The 24773-nt window shown below is 44.9% G+C and overlaps 2 protein-coding genes across 2 annotated transcripts; both read right to left on the minus strand.

Annotated features, from left to right (window-relative positions):
• Window positions 1–2051: 2051 nt before the first annotated feature.
• LOC142859439 (olfactory receptor 1f45-like) lies at window positions 2052–2993 on the minus strand. The gene has a single exon (XM_075989611.1). It carries the CDS (start codon window positions 2991–2993, stop codon window positions 2052–2054), a length of 942 nt encoding a protein of 313 aa, XP_075845726.1.
• Window positions 2994–14796: 11803 nt separating this feature from the next.
• Window positions 14797–15720, minus strand: LOC142859440 (olfactory receptor 1f45-like). The gene has a single exon (XM_075989612.1). It carries the CDS (start codon window positions 15718–15720, stop codon window positions 14797–14799), a length of 924 nt encoding a protein of 307 aa, XP_075845727.1.
• Window positions 15721–24773: the final 9053 nt, after the last annotated feature.

Below are 24773 nucleotides of genomic sequence, written 5' to 3' on the forward strand. Positions count from 1 at the left end.
AAACTATTCGTGTCCTGAGAATCAGACCTGGGATCGTTCAGCTAGAGTGTAAAAGGCTAATGCTGAGTTGCTCTGGCTTCTTAATTAGTTTGAATATAAAAGACATCATCCTTCTTGAGCTGTTGGGGTGGAGGGGTTTCCTTCTCACCACCGAGGACCCCCAAGTGTCAAAATGTCAAAACGTAAGAAAACATAAAAAGGCATAATTAATACAAACTCATGAAGTCAATTTCGAAAATTACATGAATGTAGTCCTTGTTATAAAACCAAGAAATACACATTTCACATACTATAGACAACTTATTTTCTGTTTTTTCAGGCATGGTGGCATTTTCATTTAATCATGAGACGTGGGAAGCTGAGGCAAGATGATCACTGGTTTTAGATTAGCCTGGGTTACACTCAAAAATACACTCTCTCAAAAATAAAAAAGAGAAACAAATGAGAACTTGCTGTTTTAAAATCACGCTGATGTTTTACTAGAATGTTACATTACTCCTTTTGTTTTATTTAGAGCGCAGATCTGTATTTTGACATTAGCATACATCAATATTATATAAGGAGCAAAGTTTGAACACGATGAAGTTTTTCTACAAAGAAGAAACAAACAGATGTAATTTATTTCCTCTTTAAAAACAAACAAACAAACAAGAACAGTTGGTCTGAGGGGCTTTTAAGAGCACTCTCTGCTCTTCCAGAAGATCCAAGCTCGGTTCCCAATTCCCAGGACAGGCAACTCACAGCTGCTTGTAGCTCGAGCTCCAGGGTCCAGCGCCCTGTTCTGGCCTTCTTGGACATTTGTGCATCTAGGGAATGTGCTCACAAATACACATGCACAGAAGTAAAAGTTTTAAAATAATTTTAAAAACCATAAGTCTCCCCCAAAGCTGTCACGAGACCCCTGAGTTCATCTTTTTTCTTGTACTTCTTGGGCCCGCCTGGAGGCGCCTCACTCAGACTAAGGACTGAGGAGTTTGGCCTTAAGAGTTTAGGGTTCCTTGACAAAAAAAATGCAAGGGGGAAAAAAAAGAAGAGTGTAAGGGTCTCTTAAAAATGCATAAGGGAAAAAAAGTAAAAAGTAGCATCTCATCTGTGTTTTCATACACAGTCAGTCTAGAGTGGTGGTTCTCAACCTGTGGGTCATGATCCCTTTGGGTTTCCATATCAGATATCCTGTATATCAGATATTTACACTATAATTAATATCTGTAACAAAAATACAGTTATGAAGTAGCAATGAAATAATGTTACGGTTGGGGGTCACTACAACATGAGGACCTGTATTAAAGGGTCGCAGCAGTAGGAAGGCTGAGAACCATTAGAGGGTGTCCACCTCCAAAGCATGTTTGTACTTCTGGAAACAGCAGTCAGGCTCCTTGCTTGTCACTGAAGGGGCAAGACTTGGTTGGGTGTGTGACTAGCCTACTCCCCGCTGGCTGCATCGCCCTCCTTTCCTTTCTAGGGGGATTCCTGCTCCACTTTAAGCTGTGACGTGTCTAACTCTAACCGATGAAAGAGCAAATGACAGCAGCATTGACCAAAAGAAAACTACCTCTCACAGGCTGCTCTGAGGACCACTGAGATGCGACCCAAAGGGAGCAAATGGGGCTGCCCGGAAAGTTGTTGAAGCTCTCTTTGCCTCTCCTTGCCTCACCTGGGATGCTACAAGATGGCAGGTGCCTCAGCAGCCACCTTGGAAACACGGGGAACAATGTATATTCCTGGGAATGAGAGGCCTGGAAGGAACCTCAGTTCTAGCTTCGGATTTCCTCTCTTGATTTGCCATTATGGAAATAGGAATAGTCGTAAACTCTAGTTTATTTATTTAGTTATTTAACCCGATAGCATTAAGGCTTTCTGTTCCCCACAGCTGAGATTCAAGTGCCCCTTCTAATAATAGTATGATTCTATTCTGATGTCTGAATGTTTCTCATTTTCCAAAAATTGTCTGAGTGGGTGAGGGGGAGGAGGCAGGGTAGAGGTGACATCCAAGATCAGGCTTCATGTCTTTCCGTCTTGGACATCCAAACTCCAAACTGCCACTGCCCATGCTAGGAGGGCTTCAAGCCCCTGTTGAGGAGTCTTGTCATGGTCTCCTTCATGTCCTTATTCCTCAGGCTGTAGATGAAGGGGTTCAGCATGGGGGTTACCACAGTATACATGATGGTGGCCACCGTGTCCTGGGTGGAGAAGGAGTCTGGGGGCCGTATATAGATGCCAAGAACCGTCCCATAGAACAGGGTGACCACGGACAGGTGTGAGCTACACGTGGAAAATGCCTTGCGCCTGCCCTTGGCAGAGGGTATCTGGAGGACGGCTATCGTGATGCGGACGTAAGAGACCACAATGAGAATGCAGGGGGCCACAAAGAGGACCACAGCCCCCAGGAAGACGAGCTGATTGACACGCGTGTCCGAGCAGGCCGACTTCATGATCAGGTAAGCATCGCAGTAGAAGTGAGCTATCTCGGGGAGCGAAGAGCAGAAGGCCAGTCTGCTCATGAGGAGAGTGTGCACCAGGGAGATGAGGCCGGAGCAGACCCACACGGTGACTGCCAGCCCCACACAGAGCTGGGGGGTCATGATGGTGCAGTACTGTAGTGGGTAGCAGATGGCCACAAATCTGTCCAGGGCCATGGCAGCCAGCAGAAAGGTGTCCACATTGGCGAAGGAGATGAGAAAGTACATCTGAGTCAGGCAGTGGGTGTAAGGGATGGTTTGGGTCCCGGCCACGTGGCTAGCCAGGAGCCTGGGGACGAGATTGGTGGTGAAGCAGATGTCAACAAAGGAAAGGTTAGCAAGGAAGAAGTACATGGGGGTGTGCAGGCGGGGGTCAGCGCTGATGGCCAGGAGGATGAGTGTGTTCCCAGCCACCGTGATCAGGTACATGCACAGGAAGGCCCAGAAGAGGATTTGCTGCTGCCCCGGGTCGCTGGTGATGCCGAGCAGGAGAAACTCGCTGACTCTAGTCTTGTTATCCCATCCCTCAGACATCTCACAGGGGATCAGGTCCTGGTGGGGACAGGATGAACAGCTGGAACTCACGGCATGTTTGGAGTCAGATGCAGCATATAGGTAGGGCCTTTCTACCAGAACCGTGTGCATGTGTGTGCATGCATGTGTGCATGCACGCACACGTGTGTCTGTCTGTCTGTCTGCTTGTCCAGAAGAGGGCATCACATTCCCTGGAGCTGGATGGAGTTACAGGTGGCTGTGAGCCACCACATGTGGGTGCTAAGAACTGAACTTGGGTTCTCTGGAAGCTACACGCATGCTGCTACCCACGGAGTCTTCTCTCCAGCCTCCCCACCTTACATATCTGTTGGGTGTTTGAGGAAGCGACTCTTGCTGGCCTAGAAGTTGCCAAATTACTCAGCTGGCTCACAGATGAGTCCCAGCAATTCTCCTGTCTCCGCCTTCCCAGCATTAGGATTACAAGTCTGCCCAGATTTGATTATTTGTTCATTTAATGTGAATTCTGGACTTCAAACTCAGGCCCTTGTGCTTATAAAACAAGCACCCACCGACTGAGCCATCTCTCTAGCCCATAATAACCACTCTTTAGTTGTGTTCAATTGCTCTAGCGATTACATGCAAATTTTCCTCATTCCCACCTTATAAAAAGAGTTCTTTTCTTGTGCCCACTCTTCAGATGAAGTTGTTGAGGCTTACACCAAGTGACTGGTGCATGGGCAAAGGACTTCGAGTCCAGCAGGGTTTGACTCCTGAGCTGTGCTTTCTCTGGCATGTTTTACACCCTGTCCGATTGACTCTCCGATGCTATGTGCTTAGGGCAAGGACTATGCACCAAGGCTCTGAGCCCCTCAGTGAGCTCCTCCTTACCCTACAAGTGTCAGAGCATTGACAAGAGAATGGTGCTTGGTGAGCAGTGCCTTGGAGAACTGTGAGAGGACTCCAGGAAAAAGGCAGAGGGCCTTTGACCTCAAAGACATCTTGTTCCCTGGATCATTCTTGGATGTGATTTCGTGCCTCCTGGGACAAACATTTACATTCAGCTTATAAAACACTTTATTCTTGTTAGGTGTCAGAACATAGCTATAGAACCCAGTGTGGTCAGTGGATATGACCTTCTGCCTTGCTTCCGTGCTTTCCTATATAACTATATAACCTATAGTACATGTCGGGCAATTTGTGTTTAAACTGGTCTGTCCTGAGAAAGTTCTGGGGAAGGACTGCTTTGTCAATATTTAATATGTGCTCATTGGCATTTATGTACATGTGTTTCTGAACTCAAACAACCTTCCCTGGATCATTGCTTTCTTCGCTATGTTTGTGTATAAAAGCACACTGAACATAAAGCAAGGTGTCTACAGCGTTAGACCCTAGGCTGACAACAGTCGACATTGCAGCAGCCATGCAGTGAGGGAACACCAGGAAAGGAGCCAGGGCTTTGCATTGCCCTGGTTATTAAATCTGGATTTTTAAACTTGGCTTGATTTGGTTTATTGTATCGCGGTGGAGGAACCCAGCAACTAGGGATCCAATACTTATCAACTGGTGCCATTTGCCCGGGTGAGGCCTTCTGCAATCACGTGGTATGGCCTTAGAAGGCCCCTCCACTCACTCTCCCTTCCCCACCTTCGCCACACTGGACGAACTCAGTAAGCCTCCCACATTCCCAGCTCAAAACGCCTTAAGAGGTCCAGGACCTCCTTCAACTTGCTGATTGCTTGCCAAGTTGCTGAAATGCCAAAGCAATTCTGGCCTTCCAGAGAAGGAACGGTTCCTGCTCTTTGGGGTTCCCCTGTGTGAGACATCTTGCATGGGAATACTCCAGCCCCCACTTTTTGGCCTCAGGCCAAAATCTCAGGGGACACCCAGCCATAGTCTCCAGTGTTCGTCTAATGACTTGTGAATTCAAAGTTCGGTCCCCAAAACACTTGGAGTATTTCCTGCAAAATTCATCCAAACCCCTCAGCCAGTGCTTCAAACAGGGTGCTCCTGTTCCTCTCCCATCCCTGTCCTGTTTACCCGCCTGTCTGTTTTTCTTGTTCCCTATCTCTCCTTGTGGTCTGGCCAAGCTGAAATTCTTATTTATTTATTTAAGATTTCTGTCTCTTCCCCGCCCCCGCCTCCCATATCCCTCCCCCTCCCTCAATCAACTCCCCCTCTCTCATCAGCCTGAAGAGCAGACCGGGTTCCCTGCCCTGTGGGAAGTCCAAGGACCTCCCACCTCCTTCCAGGTCTGGTAAGGTGAACATCCAAACAGCCTAGGCTCCCACAAAGCCAGTACGTGCAGCAGGATCAAAACAAGCTGAAATTCTTAAACCCTTCCCTGTTCCCTATCTCTCTGCCGCTAGGCATCCCACGCAACGTTCAAAAGTCTCTATCTTCTGTTCTATTTCTGTTCACTCCCTCCTGCTACCAGCCACTCCGTAGCCTAGGGGGAAAAGGGAAGATCCCTTTTTCCTGTCTGGTACCCACCCCTTTACACGTCCTGAAATTCTGCCCGCCTGTTCTGCTCTTAACAAATCCATTTTCCTTCAATAAACTCTACTATACCTTCCTCTATCCTAAAAATCTCTTCTCCTGACTCCTCTGCTTGCTGGTCCAGCTTGCCGCGGTCAGCCTGGTCTACAAGAGCTAGTTCCAAGACAGGCTCCAAAGCTACAGAGAAACCCTGTAAAAAAAGAAAAAAAAGTCTATTTGGTATGTACAGATGGAAATGTATGAAGGACATGTGGCCACATGTTTGTTTGGATATCTGACTTTGCATGTTCGCGTGTTTTGCCTCTGGCCTTTGCTGAATCTGATGTGATGACAAAAAACGTTACTCTATACTGTTCTATTTTATTATAAAGAAAAACAGCTTAAAATTGGGTATGGTTAAACTTAAAACCGGTAACTCCAAGTTGAAACCACTCTGGGAAAGTAGAAACACATGGACATCCACCATTTTGATTGAAGTTAAACAAACTTCACTGCCGTCTTTTGTAAGGGTGACCATGTGGACTGACCCCACTAAGGAGACATTAGGTCTCCAAGTTATTTTGGTTCTGTATGATAATTCTTGTCCTGTCCTAAAAAACAAAGTCTATGAAAGAGAAGGTTTAAAACAATGTTGGTTTACTGAGATATTAAAACTGCACCTCTGAATCTTGCTGGCAGCCAGATTTTATAACCTAAGATACTGATTTTAAATACACTAAATTGTTTACAATGCTAAAATTTGGTTTTGCCTTCTACAGACTATGATTACATGTAGGTCTCAGGACCACAGCTGCAAACTAGAGACTGAAATAGTCATTCTAATGTTCTTGTCTTTACTAACATTAGTAAGCTATAACTGGCTGGGTAAACTGTATGTCCAGATTTAATTTATATGCTTTCAAAGTCAAGCCAAAACAACACTTGTCTAATTTAGATATCCCTAGTAGATAACTATACCTTGACAGGTGTGAGAGGATGGCACTTAACAAAAGAGCTTTTTATGACGGAGAGACATGCCAGCTCCTGGCAGCACCCTGCATCTCCTTCAAGAATATGGATGGCCGCGGAAGAACTTCCACCTGAGGGCCTGCTTTAAACGTGCCAAAGCCAGCCGTGCAGCGAAAAACTGCTTCACACTTTAAGCTGTTGCTGAGAACCTGTTCAGACCGAATAGATGGAGCAGCGGAGGACTGATCGTCCCTCCCGCCCTGCCAAGACAGGTAGGCTGATCTCTCCAGATTCCGACTAGCACCTTCTGGGCTTGGCAGCTGAACCCCAGCACTATTTCTGCAATGACTATAGAGAGAACCCAGGACTGTGGCCTAAGTAGCTGGAATGCTGTTTGGCTTCTAATCAGATTTATCCCTCTCAGATCTGACGGCGTTTGACTAGGGCACTGACAGATTTACCAGTTTAACAGCTCTTCCTGACCCTCAAGGCTACAATCATTAGTTAAGCTTCCTGCTGAAAGTACAGACAGGCATGCTTCCTAGTCTAGGATTGATAGATTTCAGATGTAACTTCAGAGGTTCAGAGTTCTAAATTTCCTCTGGTTGTCTTCTAAAAATGTTGATACCCAAAACCATAGCCTTTTGCTATGACATCAGGATGTAAATCTGTTCCAGCTGTCTTACAGACACCTCCAGGTTCCTGGGAGAAGTTCTGCTGCTGTATCAGAAAATCTCGTCTGGTGAAAACTAAGTCTCCAGAGCCCATTTGGATCCCATCCACTTTTTAGCATATTTTGCAGGTTCAGTCTTCCCTCCTGGGCCAAGGTCAACCCACAGAGGGCCCTCTAGATACTCTAGACCCTACACCAGCTCCTGGGACTTCACCACGAGTACTGCCTCTCCAGGTTCAAACAGGCACCTATCCAGCAACCGGAACCCAGTTTTCTAAGATGTCCCAATAAAGAACATATCTGCTCTCCTGTCTCGCTCCTTCACCTTTGCCTCTTCTGTATATCCAGGACACTTCTCTGTTCCACTCTTTCTGGCAGTTATCACCCTTCCCATGGCTAGCCCCATTGCTGATCAGAGCAATCTATTTTTCTCCTAGCAACCTGGTTTCTCAGCTTCCTCAAGGAACAGGTGCTTGAGGTTTCCAGGATGGTAGCTAACTAAATGCTTCTTCACCCATACCCCCCACTGAGTGTGAGCCCACTGACTCTCAACTCCCCCCCCCCCCCGTCATCCCTTATCAACAGGAAGCAGCCAGACTTGAACCTGAACATATATACCCAAAAAGATTGGGATGTTTGGAATCTCCAGCTGGGGGTGGGCATTCCAGACCCCACCCTCAGCACACCAACCAGCAGCTCCCTGGAGCTGAGAAAGCCCACCATCAGCAGCTCCTCCCCTGGAGATGCCCGGGACCTACCTGCTGTTTAAGACCCAGCCCGTATATCTGCTATGATTGTTTTTGTGTTCTTTATTCCTGCCTTCCTGAGAGTCATCCAGAGGTGCTCTGCCTCTCACTGTCCTGTTTATTAAATCTGGACTTATTAATTTGGTTTGATTTGGCTTATTGCATCGTTGGTGGAGGAACCCAGCAACTGGGATCCAATTCTTAACAGCTACAACGTGAACAATTTTGTTACATCACACACTGCCTTACCACAAGCTACAAGCAAAGGAGCCAGTTGACTCTGCACTGAAACCCCTCTAAAACCATGAGACAAAATCAGCCTTCCATGGCTGTAAGTTGATGACTTCAGATGTCAGTTACAGCAACGGAAGCTGGTGCACACAGAACTTTGATGTTCTGCAAAACTTTTCACACTGGCTGATAGTGAAATAGTCACAAGAAATCTGGATTTCTGACTCTTCAAAAATAATCCACAAACAATCACACACTCATTCATTCTCACAGGGCATCCATCAGTCAGGAAAACAGAAAAGCTATTAATGAACAGCCACTATGCTTCCACAAACGCCCTGTGATAGCTCTCTGTACTGATTTCCTTTGTGTCCCTGAGAGCCTTCCTCTGTAGTAAGTTTATGAATGTCCCCAGGAGACTGGGAGGCACAGCAAAGTTAGAGGACTTCCCAACAGAAGAGATCATACCCCCTGCTCCAGGCACGGTCCCCTCCTCCACTGGCCCTGGAGTCACTGGGGGAAATGCCTACTGTCTACACTTCCCACCTCTTAGCTCAGTGCCCCAGGTGGCAGAGACTCTGAAGCAGTTCTGAAAGCTGAGATGGAGACAGAACAAAAAGATGTTGTTAGATGTAGGCCGTTCACTTTTATTAGTTGAAACACAAATGAAATATAAGGGATTCTTTGTGTTTGTTTTTTCGAGAAAGGGTCTCCTATAGCCCAGGTTGGCCTTGAACTTGCTATTAGCTGAAGATGATCCTTCTGCCTCCACCTCCTAGTGCTGAGATTACAGCCATGTACTACCACTCCCATTTTAGAGTCCGAATTCTTAAAGGCATCTTTACTTTCATTCAGGTTCAAAGTGAAATAGCAGCAATGAGGGGTTCTCATGTACTTGCTCACTCAGGCATCAAGGATGTGCACATGAAGTGTGCTGTTTGGTCCCTGTCAGACTATCAGATAATACAGGACCAGACCCTGACCTTTGATGACACCACTGTATTCCAGAAAGCTCCAAAGAGACACACAAGCGCTGGATTTGAGTTTAGCACCAAAAGTTCAGCCTATGAAGAAACCAAGGACAGATAACACACTAAGGCTGCCACGTAATAGAGCGTGCACTGAAGAATCATGCTTTGTGTGAATGTCCCACTTTACCGACATCCCTGAGCCTTTGAGCTTCCTCCAGTCACAGCCAATCTTGCTACCTGGAGGTGTCTTTCTTCTTCTCCAGACCATGCCCTGGTCTGTTACTATCCACATGTCTCTGTTCTTAATTTTATACAGGGACATAGGAACCTGAACATCCCAGGCTCAAGACACAATCCGTTCCTGTAACATGCTGGCCTCAGACCTAGGTGTCGTAGGTGACAGAGCAACTCTCCAGTTCCAGCTGCCTTCTTCTTACCCAACAGCCTGAGCTAATCTGAATGCCTTTCCCTAGGTTCCTTCCGGCCTGGCATCCTCCCCATCTTTCTGGAAGCAACCGAAGTCCCATGACTGCCCACCTGAGCAAAGGATTTTGGCCCTGATGGTGAGAGGAGTGGTTCCACCTGCCAGCCCTGGAACCCCTTGCTGAAACCTAAATGATGCTTCAGCCACGTCGCTCCCATCAGGAGTGGCATCCTCCATCTCCCCAAAGGATCTGCTTCCTTTCCACTCAGTAGTCTAACAACTCTATAGACGGCGGCTTAGGGTGGCCCTGAGGTCTTAGGCAGGGTGGTTTGAAGCACACTTTACAAAGTTACTGGGCAGAAGACAGAGTAATTCTGGGGGGACTTTGGGAGTGTGGGATCTGCAGTTAGCTGCGGGAGGGTGTGCCTAAGAGGCCACTGCACCGTTTCCCCGGCATGTTCATTGGTAAAGTATAGTGCTCTAAGCCACAATGAAACAACATCCAAAATGTTACCTAGACAGCCAAAATGTATCAAGATTTTCCTCGCACTTCCTTACCTTCTTTAGGCCTGACAGGTGCAATGAAACTGCGAGCAATTAAAGCAAAAGCTGACCAACAATGGCCACCTCTGTGTAGGTGACCAACAATGACCACCTCTGTGCAGGTGGCCAGCCCTCTTTTCTCACTGCTCTGTGGTGAGGGTGCTGTACCTGGGCTCCTGGGTGGCACCGTTTGTCTTCCTCTGGGCTGGAATGGTTTCATCTCATACATGTTGATGGTTTCATACATACATATGTGATGTCTAGCACGAAGAGAATCCCCAAAGTGCCCTATTACAGGCTATTCAGGAGGGAGTTTGCCTTGCTTACTCTTGACTCCCCAAGGCAATGATTCTCAGCCTGTGAGAGTCAGGACCCCCCTTGGGTTCACATATCGGATATTTACATTACAATTCATAACAGTAGCAAAATTACAGTTATGAAGTAACAATGAAATAACATTATGGCTGGGAGTCACCACAACAAGAGGAAGTGTATTACAGAGCCACTAAGTGCTATTGAAGGAAGGGGAGCATTGTTCCTACTGCAGGTCAATAGTGAGCATTCTCTATGGGAACCTACTGGACCCCACTGAAGGTGCTGGCCACATCCTTTCTAAATAGTCTCTGCCTATTTTTATTCTTATCAAAGGACGAGAGATATAAAGAACAGACATCCTAATTGGCAACAGACCTGTACTCAGAATATATATTTTCTTTTGAAGTTGGGTGAAATGGCAAAAAAAAAAAAAAGTGTTGGAGATTTAACTGACACACAAGAGGCAGAGAATTCTGGGAAATGGTCACTGACCCAGGTCCAGGTCTGCATCAGTGCTCCTTCTCATTGTCTGACAGAAGTAGCTTAAGGAATGGCTTGTTTTGGCTCATGGTTTGAGGGGATACAATCATAGTGAGCTACAGTGGTGGTGGCTGTGTGAGGCAGCTGGTCACATGACCTCTGCATCCAGGAAGCAGAGCAAGGTCAATGTTAGTGCCCATCCCACTTTCTCCATTTTGTTCAGTCTGGGATCCCAGCTCCTCACATTCAGGGTGGCTATGTCCTCGGTGAAACCTTTCTGGAAACATTTTCAAGCTCAGAGATATGTTTCCATGGTGAGCCTAAGTCCAGAAGAGCTGGCTCTGAAGATAGACCATCACACACCAATCTGAGTAGTTGGCATTAGGATTCTCAAGCCTCTAGATCTTTTGGAATTGAAGCATACATTCCTAGCTTCCAGGGGATCATTTGATGTTAGGTGCCACGTGGCAGATGTTATCATTATATCCGTGGCTGTATTTGGGGAAAGTGTCAGACTCTCTTGACCAGTGTCTAAATTTTTTTTTTAATAAAAATATCTCCTGCTCTTCTGGTCAGCGTTATGAAGCCATATTCACAGTGTTTGTTCGGATTCTGGCACCAACTGAGATTCATCTATTTCCCAAAAAAAATATGTCAAGACGGTCACAAGAAGTCTGGTCACACGAAGCATCTTTCTCAGGAGCCAATCGGCAATATTTTGCCCAGGCTTGGACTTTGGGATGGATGTAAGGACACAGCCCAGAAAGCACTGCCTTTCCTGTTCTGGTTTAGAATTGCCTGAAGCGGTCCTGTGCATGGAATGAGCTTGCTGCCTTCACTCAGATGTACCGGGTGACAAGAAAGGTGGGGAGAAACAAGCAAAAATCTTTTTATTCTTCTGTTTGTGTCCCTGCAATTCATGGGACTTAACAGTGAAATCCAACACCAATTTAACATAGTAGGCCATCACAAGAGTCCCCCCATTACTGTCAGCCACATTCTCATTTTCTCTCTCCCTAAAGATTTCTCTTTGGTATGACATATAAGGCAGAGTCTAAAAACTACAAGCAATGAGTCAGAGAGGATCCTTTCAGTTATGGGCTAGAGGTGTGGACAGAATGAACAGGGCGGAGGGAGTCATGAGAAAGCACAGGTCCACGTTCTCACCCTCCTGGTCTCCACAAGATGAGTGGCTAAGTCACACCTTCCCTCCCAGAGCTGGAGAGGTAGCTGAGACTTCTACATCCTGATCCATAGGCAGACAGATGGGGGGGGGCAGAGAATATGGACTTGGCATGAGCTTTTGAAACCTCAGAGTCCATCCCAGCTACATACTGCCTCCAACAAGGTCTCCTCTCCTAATCCTTGTAATCCTCAAACCCTTCCACTCCCTAGGGACTAAGCATTAAAACATGAGCCTACAGGGGTCCTTTTCATTCAAACCATCACAGGCTGGGATGATAACCATTCCATTTGGAATTTCTACATGAAAAACGTTTCCTTGCTTATTCAAATACTTATTTTGAACAGTATAAACTTTTTAAAAAAATCCATTTAGTATTTTAAGTTACAATTCAAGACAAGTTGTATATCCCTGATCCAAAATGCCTGGGATTGAAGGTATTTCAGATTTTCTCTGATTTTGGAATATTTTTGTCTATATCATAAAACATCTTAGACTGAAACCAAACATAAACATGAAATGATTTTAGGATTTTATATCCTAAAAGTAACTTCCCTACAATATTTTAGTGCACCGAAGTGAGGTCAGTTATGGAATTTGCCACCTATAGTATCATGTTGGTATTTGTCAATATGGAGGTTTGAAGATTATCTTACAGTTCGGGTTTTCTGCCCAGGGTGCTCATACTGTGGTACTGTATTCATTTGTTGTTCAATGGTTCCAGCTTTGACCATTTGGAGCTCATTCAGGTTGGTTTTGTGGGCATCTTCCCACAACCCATTCCTTCCTTCCCTCCATGACCTATACTCCAAGGTGCCACAAACCTAAAGTGAATATTTTTTTCCAAGAAACCAAACCAGCACTGTTGGACCAGCAATGCAGCGTAATTTTGAACTTAGGGGCAAACATCAGATGGCATGTTGAAATATGAGTTGGGTTAGGGTAGGATAGTAGCACCCTACTGGAGACAGAGCCTGGGGTCTCTAGAATACTTAATACATTTCCATGCTGAGTTATATTCCCTGCTGTATTGGCGTGAATGAGGAATGTCCCCAGTAGGGTCATGCGTCTTGACTCCTGGTCTCCATTGGTGGCCCTATTTCAGAATGTTATGGAGGAAGTAGGTCACTGGGGACAGGCTTTGAGGTTTCATAGCCTGTCTCTACTTCCTGTTCTCCCTCTGTGTATTCTCTGTGGGGATGATGTGATATCTCTGCATGTCCTTCCTTCCACGATGGCCTGTAACCTCTGGGGAACTTTAACTTAAAATACCCCTCTTTTTCTTCTCAGTCATTTTTGGTTAGGGCATTTTATCATAGCAACAGAAAAATAATGAACACAGCAGCCTAGGGTGATCTGCTGAAAATGGATAAGAATCACGCATCGTCCCGGGAGCCAGGTAAAGGCCTCAGAGTCCACCAAATAAATGGAACCCAGGAGCCATAAAGGCAATGCCCAGAACTGAGTCATTTGCTGACAAGAAAGATCCAGAAAGCTTTGCTTCTGCCCTGCATCACCAGGGATACTACATAAGAACCACAATAATTCCTGGGAGTTTGCAAACTGAGCAAGCTGAGGAAGAGCACCCTGGGACATTGGCAGACAATGATGGGCCTAGCTGTGGAATGCGGACTTAGGGGGACTGAGAGGGAGGTGATTCATGGGCTCTGGAGGTTCTATAGCAATGCTAGACACTTCAGCTTTAAGATCATCTCTGTTTCCATGAGAGACGTGAAGGGAGAGTAAGGACTCTGGGACACAGATGCTGTCTGAAGCTTCTGATGCTCATTCCTGTCTCGTACCTGTGCTCAGTAGTGAAACGCCACAAAGTTGGGGTGTGTGTGTGTGTGTATGTGGCGGAGCTCAGCAAGGGCCATGAGCTGTGATGGGTGCTGAGACACAGGCAGAGTCACCTGAACAGCAGTGTACTGTCAACTGTTGCAGCTTGGCTCCTGGAACCCCGACTAGGGGTGGCAGAGGCAGTGAGGAAAGAACGGACACACTTAAAGGAAAGCTGGGTCCAGGTGAGGATGCTCATGCTGATGGAAGATACGTACTAATCAACACAACCCAGAACCATAAGTGTGTTTCTTATGCACACCCGAGGGGAGGGGTTAGCTAGTCTCCCTAGGCGGTCTCTGTATTGAGCGTCTCAGGCTGTAAACATATGGGAGGAGGAAGCTGTAGGTGTTCACCTTTGCACACACCCATCACTCTCTCACACTTGGATTCCCAACCAAAGTTTTGCCAGCCCTGTTGAGCCTTACCTGCCAATCTCATGGGGCTGAGATATTGGTGTCCTCCTTGTGACTGTACCCATGTCAACTGCACACATTCAGTCACGGCTTCCTCTGCTCCCCACAGCAGTGAAGAAAGCTATGCCTCACATATGAGCATTCTCTAATTAACAGCTCACGGTTGCTCAGACCCAGGAAAACTCACCTCTCTATGTCAGTCGCCAGAATGACTGAAGCCTTTGCAACTCTGAAGAGGGTCAGCTCTAAAGTCTACTTTCAGAGAAGTTTCCTAGTTCATTGTGGGAGCATCGCCTTGGACAGTTGCTAGACCTTTCCCCAAATAAATAATTTCAAATATGTCTAAACTTCAAATGTCCTTGCCTATAAAACCAAGCCTTTAAAAGACATAACAAATTACAGGTTTAGGGGACAATGATCTCTTGTCATCCTCAGATTTAAAAGGGTGACCCTGACCACAAAGCCCTAATCCCAGAAGTCATCCCAGTGAGCTGTCAACCTAGCTACATGGGTTTCTCTGTAAGATGAACACATTCATGATGTCCAGGAATTCTCACAGTTCTAAATTTTTCAAAAACTAAGATTTAATGATTATCTTCCTCAGGGCTCCTTTGATGTCACGATTCCTCAGGCTATAGATGAAGGGATTGACCATGGGTGTCACCACGGTGAAGATGACAGTGGCCACTGTGTCCTGTACTGTGTAGGTGGATGATGGGTGCATATAAATGCCCAGGATTGACCCATAGAAAAGGGAGACCACAGTGAGGTGAGAGCCACATGTGGACAGGGCTTTCCTTATTCCGTGGGCAGATTGTAGCTTCAGAACCTTAGAGAAGATGTAGGCATAGGAAACAACAATGCAAGAAAATGGTGTCAGAAATACCAGTCCACCCACGGTAAAGACCATCAGGTCATTAATAAAGGTGTCAGAACAAGAGAGCTTCAGGATTGGGTACGGGTCACAGAAGAAGTGGTGCACTGCATTGTGGGAACAGAAGGTGAGTCCAACCATGAGGAGAGTGTGCAAGAGAGCATGCAGGTTTGTGATGACCCATGATATGACCACCAGGAGGGCACAGAGTCTGGGGCTCATCATCAGGGTGTAGTGGAGTGGGTGACAAATGGCCACATAGCGGTCATAGGCCATCACACTCAGGAGAAAGCCGTCCATGTTGCTGAATGCTATGATGAAATAGATCTGGATCATACACTCTGTGTAAGAGATGGACTTGCTTCCCAACACATGGTTCACCAGAGCCTTGGGGACAGTGACAGATGGAGCACTAATGTCAACACTGGAGAGGTTGGACAAGAAGAAGTACATGGGTGTGTGGAGACGAGGGTCACAACTGATGGCGAGCATGATAAGAATGTTCCCAGATATGGTGACCATGTACATCCACAAAAACATCCCAAACACAATCTCTTCTTTCTCTGATTGTCCAGTGAGTCCGAGGAGGAGGAATTCTGTGACCATTGTCTGATTGTCCCCATCCATGTCTGTGGAAAACAATTTTATCATGCAGTCAGACCATTTGCTAATATCTGAGCAAAGACATATCGTTTGAAGCAGTTTAGTGATGGGCTGAGAATGAACTAAAACTGAATTGTCTCTTTTGTATCTTTTTTTTTAATTTATTTATTTATTAAAGATTTCTGTCTCTTCCCCGCCACCGCCTCCCATTTCCCTCCCCCTCCCCCAATTAAGTCTCCCCCCAGCCCGAAAAGCAATCAGGGTTCCCTGTCCTGTGGGAAGTCCAAGGAACCCCCACCTCCATCCAGGTCTAGTAAGTTGAGCATCCAAACTGCCTAGGCTCCCACAAAGCCAGTGCGTGCAGTAGGATCAGAAACCCATTGCCATTGTTCTTGAGTTCTCAGTAGTCCTCATTGTCCGCTATGTTCAGAGAGTCCGGTTTTATCCCAGGCTTTTCCAGACCCAGGCCAGCTGGCCTTGGTGAGTTCCCGATAGAACATCCCCATTGTCTCAGTCTCTTTTGTATCTTAAACCAAATCCTGGTTCATTTCTGCAAGTTTTATTTATGAGTGGCTGTAGTTTTGTAAACTCCCATTGGCTGGTTCAAAACTTGTTTGCTTTCTTTCACAATATTTAAACTTAGTATAATGATTGAAGGAATATAATCACCTTATAGATAAAGAAACCTATAGGAAGCTGGGTGGTAGTGGCGCACGCATTTAATCCCAGCACTCGGGAGGCAGAGGCAGATGGATCTCTGTGAGTTTGAGGCTAGCCTGGTCTACAAGAGCTAGTTCCAGGGCAGGCTTCATAGCTAGAGAGAAACTTTGTCTCGAAAAAAAAAAAAGGAAAAAATCAATTGCTTACTAGAAGGAAGAACTCAGGACAATCTTGTGATTTTCCTTTTACTATCTAAACACACACACATGTATGTTTATGTGTTTGCACAAGCTATTTGTTTTTTGAAACAAGATATTGCCACTGCACCCAGGCTGGACTTGATATCATGAACTCAAGCTATCTCCCCATACTAGGCTACTCAGCACTGGCAACTACGGGTTTAAGAACCCATCTGGCTACCTTTATGCTGTATTTTATACAGCTGCCATTTGTTGACAGTTTAACCACATGGCAAATTGTTTATCAAATGTTGTCCTACAGATATGCAGGTTGTATTTGAGGCTCTGCTATATTCTCAGAATTTGGGCTGTTCCTCGGCTTTGATAGATCTGTCTAGTAGTTTTCAACTCTCTGTATTTTGTCTGCCACAAAGCTGTTTAACCCCGGTTCACCGCTGCTGGTCCACCATTCCAGCTCCCTGCAAGTTCCTCTCACTTCCTACATCCCAAGAGGAGCAGGTATAACTGTAGGAATTACGTTTTAAGGATTTATTTTATTTGTTTTTAATTATGTGTGTCTCTGTGTGAGTGTGTGCAAGTGAGTGTACGTGCCTATGGAGTCAGGAGAGGGCATTGGATCTCCTGGTTTGTTGTGAGCCGCCTAACACAGGTGCTGGGAGAACTGAACTCAGATCCTCTGCAAGAGCAGAGAATGCTTTTAACTACTGAGCTACAGCCCCTGAGTTATTTCTGTCTGGAGGAAAGAGAGTTACTGATTGGCAAATGAATGCAGTGTATTTAAAAGATACTTCCCGCAGAAGAAATATCCAGAGGCAGGGGTCAGGTAAAATAAGACTACAGCATCCTTGAGAGAATTACTGGTGTTTCAGCAGGGAAGGAGGAGCTTTTTCCTCTAGAGAACAAAGGAGTTGGAAGGAGAATAAGAAAGAAGCAGCAGGGAGAAGCATGGGGAGAACCCTCTTTGGGGTTGGCTAAAGATCTACGTAGAATGGAGGCAAGTGGTGCCTGTTACTGTGAATGAAATTAGTGAAAGCAAGACTACACTGCAGAGATGTGAGCTCATCTTACCTGGACCAGCTTCTAAAACCAGGGCAGATGGCTAGAAGAATAGCAACCATGTAGCCTGAGCACATTCCATGTGTGATCACAGATCACAATGGGTGGACGTAGTAAAACAAACAGCAAGGCAGGCATTTGAAGCATCTTACTGGAGACTGTCTTTTAGTATGGGAGCTCTCTCTCTCTCTCTCTCTCTCTCTCTCTCTCTCTCTCTCTCTCCTTCTCCTCTTCCCTCCCATCCTCTCCTTTCTTCTCTTCACTCCTCTTCCTCCTCCATGCTCCGCACGGCTCCCTCTTCTTGTTTGTAAACTTCTGGCCAAGCTTCTCAGCAAGCTACAGTTTCTGAGCCTCGCCCTGCTAACCTAAGTTGATGGCTTCCTTTTCCTGTCTGGAACCTTGCCTTGCAGAGAGATTGCTTGTTCCTGGTGACCGAGAAAGGTTTAAGTGTTGACCAAGAGCTTTTCCTCTGGTCCCGGACCTGGTTTTCCCCATCGGTGGCTCTGTCTGCTGTTGAGGTAGATGGGCCTCACCTGCCTGGCCAGCATGCCTTTCTTGCTGTTGTCTGTGCTGCGGTAACTTTCACACAATTCTCATGTCTGTGGATTCCATGTTTGATGCTGGATTTGGGTCAATTCAGTTGTGGGACATTTCACCGCTGGAGAACATCTAGGAAGAGACGTATGACTCCCTATGGCCAAGCTTTGGTGATGAGAGTAAATAGACCCGCCCTCCATGGAGATCAGGGTTGCCGTAACTATGGATGACACATGGCAGTACCCCTAGGGCCCATTCCTCAGAGGTCCCCATTAGGGACCCGTGCTGAGAGTTCATTGTTTGCATTTTGTCTGAACACTCAGAATAATGCAATAAAACCAATCTCTGTTGAAGCAATTGTACAAACATGTCCACCTCGCCTCCCTTTCCTGTGAGAGGAGGGGCAGAGAGGAGGATGCACAGGGACAATGAAGTAGCTTATACACCAGAACCAGCTGTCAATACCATGAGAAACGCAGTAAGAATAAAGCAGAAAGTGAAAACCCTCAGAAATACAGGTTTTACCATTGTCTGTTTTTATTTCTTAAGCATATGAGCGTTTGTCTTTGTAAGTCTATGCACCACATGTGCAATAATGGAGGAGGCCGGGAGAGTTCCTGGGACTGGAATCATAGACAGTGATAAGACCATGTGGGTGCCGGGAGTCCAGCCTGGTCCTCTAGAAGAGCAGCAAGTGCTTTCTAACCCATTAGCCTTCCCTCCAGCCCAAGTGTTTACTGTATTTATACTTCTATCAGATTCCTAAAGTCTTTCTCAGAACATAGCCACTTTTCAAGCCCCAAACAATGATGGGATCGCGACCCTATTGTCACTGGATCGTTTTGTCCAGGCACCGTCAACTAATGTGAACATGCTGTTTTCAATCTTTTTTTAAATAAGCTTATGAATCAGATTTAATCTCAGTTCATCTTTCCACATAAACTTTGTATTATTATCCACATATCACACAATTCCAAAATATTACTATTTTTATAAAATATTTGATAGTTTTCTTGAAGCCTCACTAGCAATTTTTTCAGTTCAAAATCACAGTGCGTTTTGTGAACTTTGCTGTTTTGCAAACCTTTTTCTGAGATACCTTTGTTCTTTTCTGAAAACATTCTATCATTTTGTACATTTGCACCTGATTTTTACTGGACCAAATCCATACAAATTACTACTGTACAACTATTTAATAGAATATATGGTACTAAGTATCTTACATTTTCTATAAGATGAGGTAAAATATATGAGAGCTGCTTAGGAAACTGCAAACCTCTGCACTAAGGCATGATCAGACTCGAGGATTTCTTAAAGTGGCGTCACTCAGTGTCCTTAGAATAATGCAAGCTCCTTTTCTGACCCAGTAAAATTCTTTTTTTTAAATTCAAACATCTTATTTTTTTTGTTTTATAAATAATACCATTCCAAATTTCCCTCTCCTCCCCTCCTCCCATTTCCCTCCCACTCCCCCACTCATCCTCCCTTTTCCCCCTCCAGCCCTAAGAGAGGGGAGGGTACCCTACCCTGTGGGAAGTCCAAGGCCCTTTCCCCTTCATCCAGGTCTAGGAAGGTGTGCATCCAAACAGACTAGGATCCCAAAAAGCCAGTACATGCAGTAGAGACAAATCCCAGTGCCGTTATCATTGGCTTCTCAGTCAGCCCCCATTGTCAGTCACACTCAGAGAGTCCGGTTTGATCACATGTTTTCAATCTTTTTATTTTGTTTTATTATTTTATTGTTGTGGTGAGGATTGAAACTGGGGCTCCTCATATGCTTGGCAAAGTGCTCTGTCCATCTAGCCTCATTTTTATCCTTCCTTCCTGCGTTCCTTCCTGCATACAAGTGTGGGGGTGCACATACGCAGGTCAGAGGACAGCCTGCAGGAGCTGGCTCTCCTTCCCCCAACCCAACACAGGTTATCTGGCAGGGCAGCAAGTATCTTTACCTGCTGAGCCATCTTTCCCCCGTCCTCTTATCCAGATGTTTAGAGCACTTTTTTGAAGTTGTTGTTGTTGATAATAGCAAGATCCTTTACAGTGAATGAGTTTTGGCTATGAAAGAAATCCCCTCCCCAAATTTTGTATTTCTTCATACAGCACGATAAATTTTACAGGTGGATTCTATTCTCTGTTCATATGCCATCTTTGATTTTATTTTCTTTGATAATCTCATACACGTAAATACTGAGTTGGGGGTATTTTCGCACCCCAGCTCCTCTCACTCTCCCCACCTTCCTTCCTAAAAATTTCCTTACTACATTGATGTCCTTTCCCCCACACTGGGTTCTGTTATAGATGCATGCATGAGCTTGAGTGTGGGGGATATTTTTGGAACACATCTCTGCTTGTCAATAATTAAATCACTTATTCTTACTATGATTACCCTCCGAGAAGGGATTACTTCTACCACTAAGTAGTTTTCTCCACTTATCCTGTTCCTCAACTTTTATTATTCCTTTTTTTGTTGTTGTTCAGTTGGTTCTTTTTCATATAATTCTGCTTTGATCCCCTCTTCTCCCTTTCTGTATATTTTAAGTTGTTTTCTTAGTGATTACTTTGGATGCTGTAATTAGCATTATGATCTTACAACAACCTCGCCTGAATAAAGTCAACTTAAGATTCAAATTGAAATATCTTGGGTTCAAATGAGTTCCTTTATGTCTCTTGTTCTCCTATGCTCTTTAATGAGGTCACATATTTCATCTTTATATATTGTATGACAACTAATATAAATTTATGATTATTATTTTACACATTGGCCTTTGGATCACATAGAAAGGGAAAATTGCTGACCCAAGTACAGCAGTCTTTGCCCTGTGTGTTTGCCATCATCACTGTCTAGTACACTTTCATTTTAGCCTGACGGTTTCCTCTTATTACTTCTTTTATTAATATAATAATTAATAATATTATTATTATTCACTGAAAACACACTTCTTGGGGCTGGAGAGATGGCTCAGTGGTTAAGAGCATTGCCTGCTCTTCCAAAGGTCCTGAGTTCAATTCCCAGCAACCACATGGTGGCTCACAACCATCTGTAATGAGGTCTGGTGCCCTCTTCTGGCCTGCAGACATACACACAGACAGAATATTGTATATATAATAAATAAATAAATATTTTTTAAAAAACACACTTCTTGGCTTCTGCTAATCTAGAAACATCTTAATTCTTCTTCATTTTAGATGCATAGTAATGTCCAATAATAATTCTAAGATTTTGTTTTCCTTTAGTTTGTCTTTTCTTATATACCTTTGGATTTTAGGGGTGATATCTCGCTAAATAGGTGGGAGTAGCCTGAAAGGTCTTCTGGAGCCTAGGCTGGGCTAGAACTCAGGATATGCAGTCCTCCTGAGTACAGGGATTACAGACATGTATCACCATGTCTGTTGGTCTGCAAAGATGCTGTCCGCCTTATCCGGCTTTCGCAGCATCTGGTGAGAAGCAAGTGTTTGGTGTTGGCCGAGGAGCCTTTATCCAAGGAGTCCCTTCTCCCGTTTGCACTTTTCCTCTGATGTCTTCTGTCTCAGCTGGTTATCTTGAATGTGGGACCCTGGAGATAGCTGTTCCACCATCTTTCATCTTTATGTCTTTCTAGACTTGCTATTCTAATCTGCAGACCTTTTAGACTGTTCATGGGTTTGATTATTGAAACCTTAAAATGTGTATTTATATCTAAATAGAGATACATGTATGGTTTTATGTATTAGTCTATACATATATGTATAGCTATGTATAAATTCATCTTGGCATTTAATTTTTGCTGATTTATAATTTAAGAAAACACATCTCAATGGTTAGGAAAAAAGCTATTTCACAACAGGGACAATTGAGCCCCCACCTTTCGAAGTTTCCTTTTCTCAGTCTTTCCTTGCCTTTCACATTCTCAATCGTTTTGAGAGTCTTGGACAGACATTTTGTCCAATAATTATTCTATTTGGGTCTGCTAACTTCATAAATTATAGTATTCTTATGACTTTGGGGAAGAACCCTCTCCGTTCTTTGGCACCAAGGCACTCATTCCAGCTATCTTTCATGGGAGAGGAGAGGACTGAGCTCCACATTCTGCAGGATGCAGAGGGGACATCTCTTAGAGACCTGTCTCTTGTCGCCTGTCCATGTGTTTGTCATTTGCTGGTTTAGTCAGTATGGACTAACTGATGTTAATTTCCTATTTTGAATCACGATGACATCTAATATCCCTCTTTTCCAAGATGCTTGGGATCAGGAGTATTTGGTGTTTCAAAAGTCTTCTAATCTTGGAATAGTTACACACACATACACACACACACACGTGTGTGTGTATGTATGTATGTATATACGCACATATATGTATAACAAAATACTCTGAGATGGAATCCAGGTCTAAACATGCAACTCTTTTTGTTTTCACAGATTCTTGTCTGTATATGCAGCCTACACAGTGTATGTAATGTGCCTGTTTTTACTCCTTCCAACCACACGAGGTCACCTGTAGAATATCTGTATCATGCTGGCGTTCAGATTTGAGGGGAAAATAAAAATTTCTTTTTGGACTTGGGGTGCTCAGCCTGTGGTACTCTATCTGTTGCCTGGTTAGCCATGGGGAGTGTCTCTGTTTTGGGGACTGTCTTTTTGACATGCCTTATCCCTCTTTTCTGTCTTTTTTTCTGCTTCACCCTTCCCTCTTCTTGGAACTCTCCCTTTCTAGAGTACAAGAAGCCCAGGATTTTGTCAGCCTCTTTTCCCTCAGTAATTGTGACCCCCCCCCACGCAAAACTAAGGACAGATACTAGGTGGTTGTTTGGAAACAGGCTCAGCAGTGCATGTGAGGACTCAGTCAAACAGTCAGGTTTACAAGGACTCAGGGTTCAGCAAGTAGACAAAGCCAGTTTCCAAGGCCCATGAAGCAAAGGGGCAATGCCCAGAACAAAGTGATCTACTGAGGGTTCACTGACTTTACATGAGAGAAACTTCCAGAAAGCTTTGCGACTGTCCTGAAACACCAGAAGTCAAAATACTACAGAACAGTAATTTCTGGAAGTTGTAATGGCCAGCCTATGGCTGGGAGGTTCCTGTATTTGCAGCAGACTTTCAGCCTGGTGGGTTTATAACCTTGATGTAACATCTAACGGAGGTGAGTCGTGAGCCCCCAGTGGCCCTGGTGTGTCGCAGTCCCTGGTCCCTCTGGGAAGAGCAGTGTCTGGGGCTCAGTGCAGAGTTGAAGGATGACCGTTTGTTTCAACATCTACTGAGCTGACGCAAACTTTTCTAAGTTGTTTTAATTGGCACACCAAGAGTTGATTCCCCAAAGGCTAATTAATGGTAAATAGAAATTGCTTGTGGAAAGGAGTGTGTGTGTCTCCCAGGAGTCTAGGCTGAGGGGAAAATAAAGGCCCTGGCCGAGGCCTGGTCCCTATTAACTCAGGCCATGGGAGATAAATCACCAACGTGGCTGCCACTGGGGAGGAAGATGCAAACTTAGTACAGGGTCTGCCTCTGAGGGAAGATGGCACCAGGGACCCCACATGGTGCCTCGTTTATATTAATTGAATTTCTCACATACAGATTACTAGGGCCAGGATGAGCCTATCCAGACCTCTAGAGAAATATCTGCCTGTGCGGGGAGCTATAGAGAGATGACCTGGGGAGACAACAGAGATGCAGGGAAGTGGGCGTTCAGCAGGAAGGGAATGAAAGCCAGGAAGTTCACGTAGAGTTGACCAGAATGCAATGGGCACACCAGTGGGGGGAGGGGGAGTTGTACGGAATAATTAGTTTCTAAGATGATTGATGGGGGGCACTCCCCTTTGTCTCCGGATGGATCCCTTAGTAATTTCATTGTCTTTCCCTCATCTTGATTCTCTATCTTCCTCCTCATTCAACTTAAAAATATTTTTTTATTTTTAAAATTATAATTACACCATTTTCCCCTTACCTTTCTTCCATCTAAACCCTTCCATATACCCCTTCTTGCTCTCTTTCAAATGCATGGCCTCTTTTTTCCGTTAATTTTTGCTACATGCATATGTGCTTATGTATATACACACAAATGCATTTATATTTGTAATATATTGTGGAAGGATGCTTAAAAGAAATCTCACACTAGCTCAGAAGTGAGAAATAGATGGTTATTTATTTAGGGATAAACTCTCTTTCAGCAACTATATGGCATCTCCCTGACAGCACCTTCTTTCCTCCTCTATCTCTGCTTGGAATTCCTGCCTTGCTATATTCTGACCTGCCATAGGCCAAAGGAGCTTCTTTATTAGCCAATGGTAATAAAACATATTCACAGCATGCAGAGGAGAATCCCACACAGGGACATTTTCATTCAAACAACAACCGTAACCATTTGTCCTAGGACTCTGATTCCAACATTACCTTGACAAACGCCGTTATATGTTGTAGTGACAAACAGAGGATGAGACATTCCTGCCACCAGAGTGGGGAGACTGTAGTCTGTTCCAAGGGTCACCAGGGCCCTGCAGTTACTACACTCTGGGTTCACGAGGGGCCAAGAGGAGAGTTTAGTGGCTCTAAGGAAATCCTGTGCCAAATCACTATTAGTCTTTTCTACATGGAGAAAGAATAGTTTGCCTCTCCTGTGTTTCTATAAGAGTTGGGTGACAGGGACTCATTTG

Source organism: Microtus pennsylvanicus, chromosome 11 (genome assembly GCF_037038515.1).
Source record: "Microtus pennsylvanicus isolate mMicPen1 chromosome 11, mMicPen1.hap1, whole genome shotgun sequence".
Lineage (NCBI taxonomy): Eukaryota > Metazoa > Chordata > Mammalia > Rodentia > Cricetidae > Microtus > Microtus pennsylvanicus.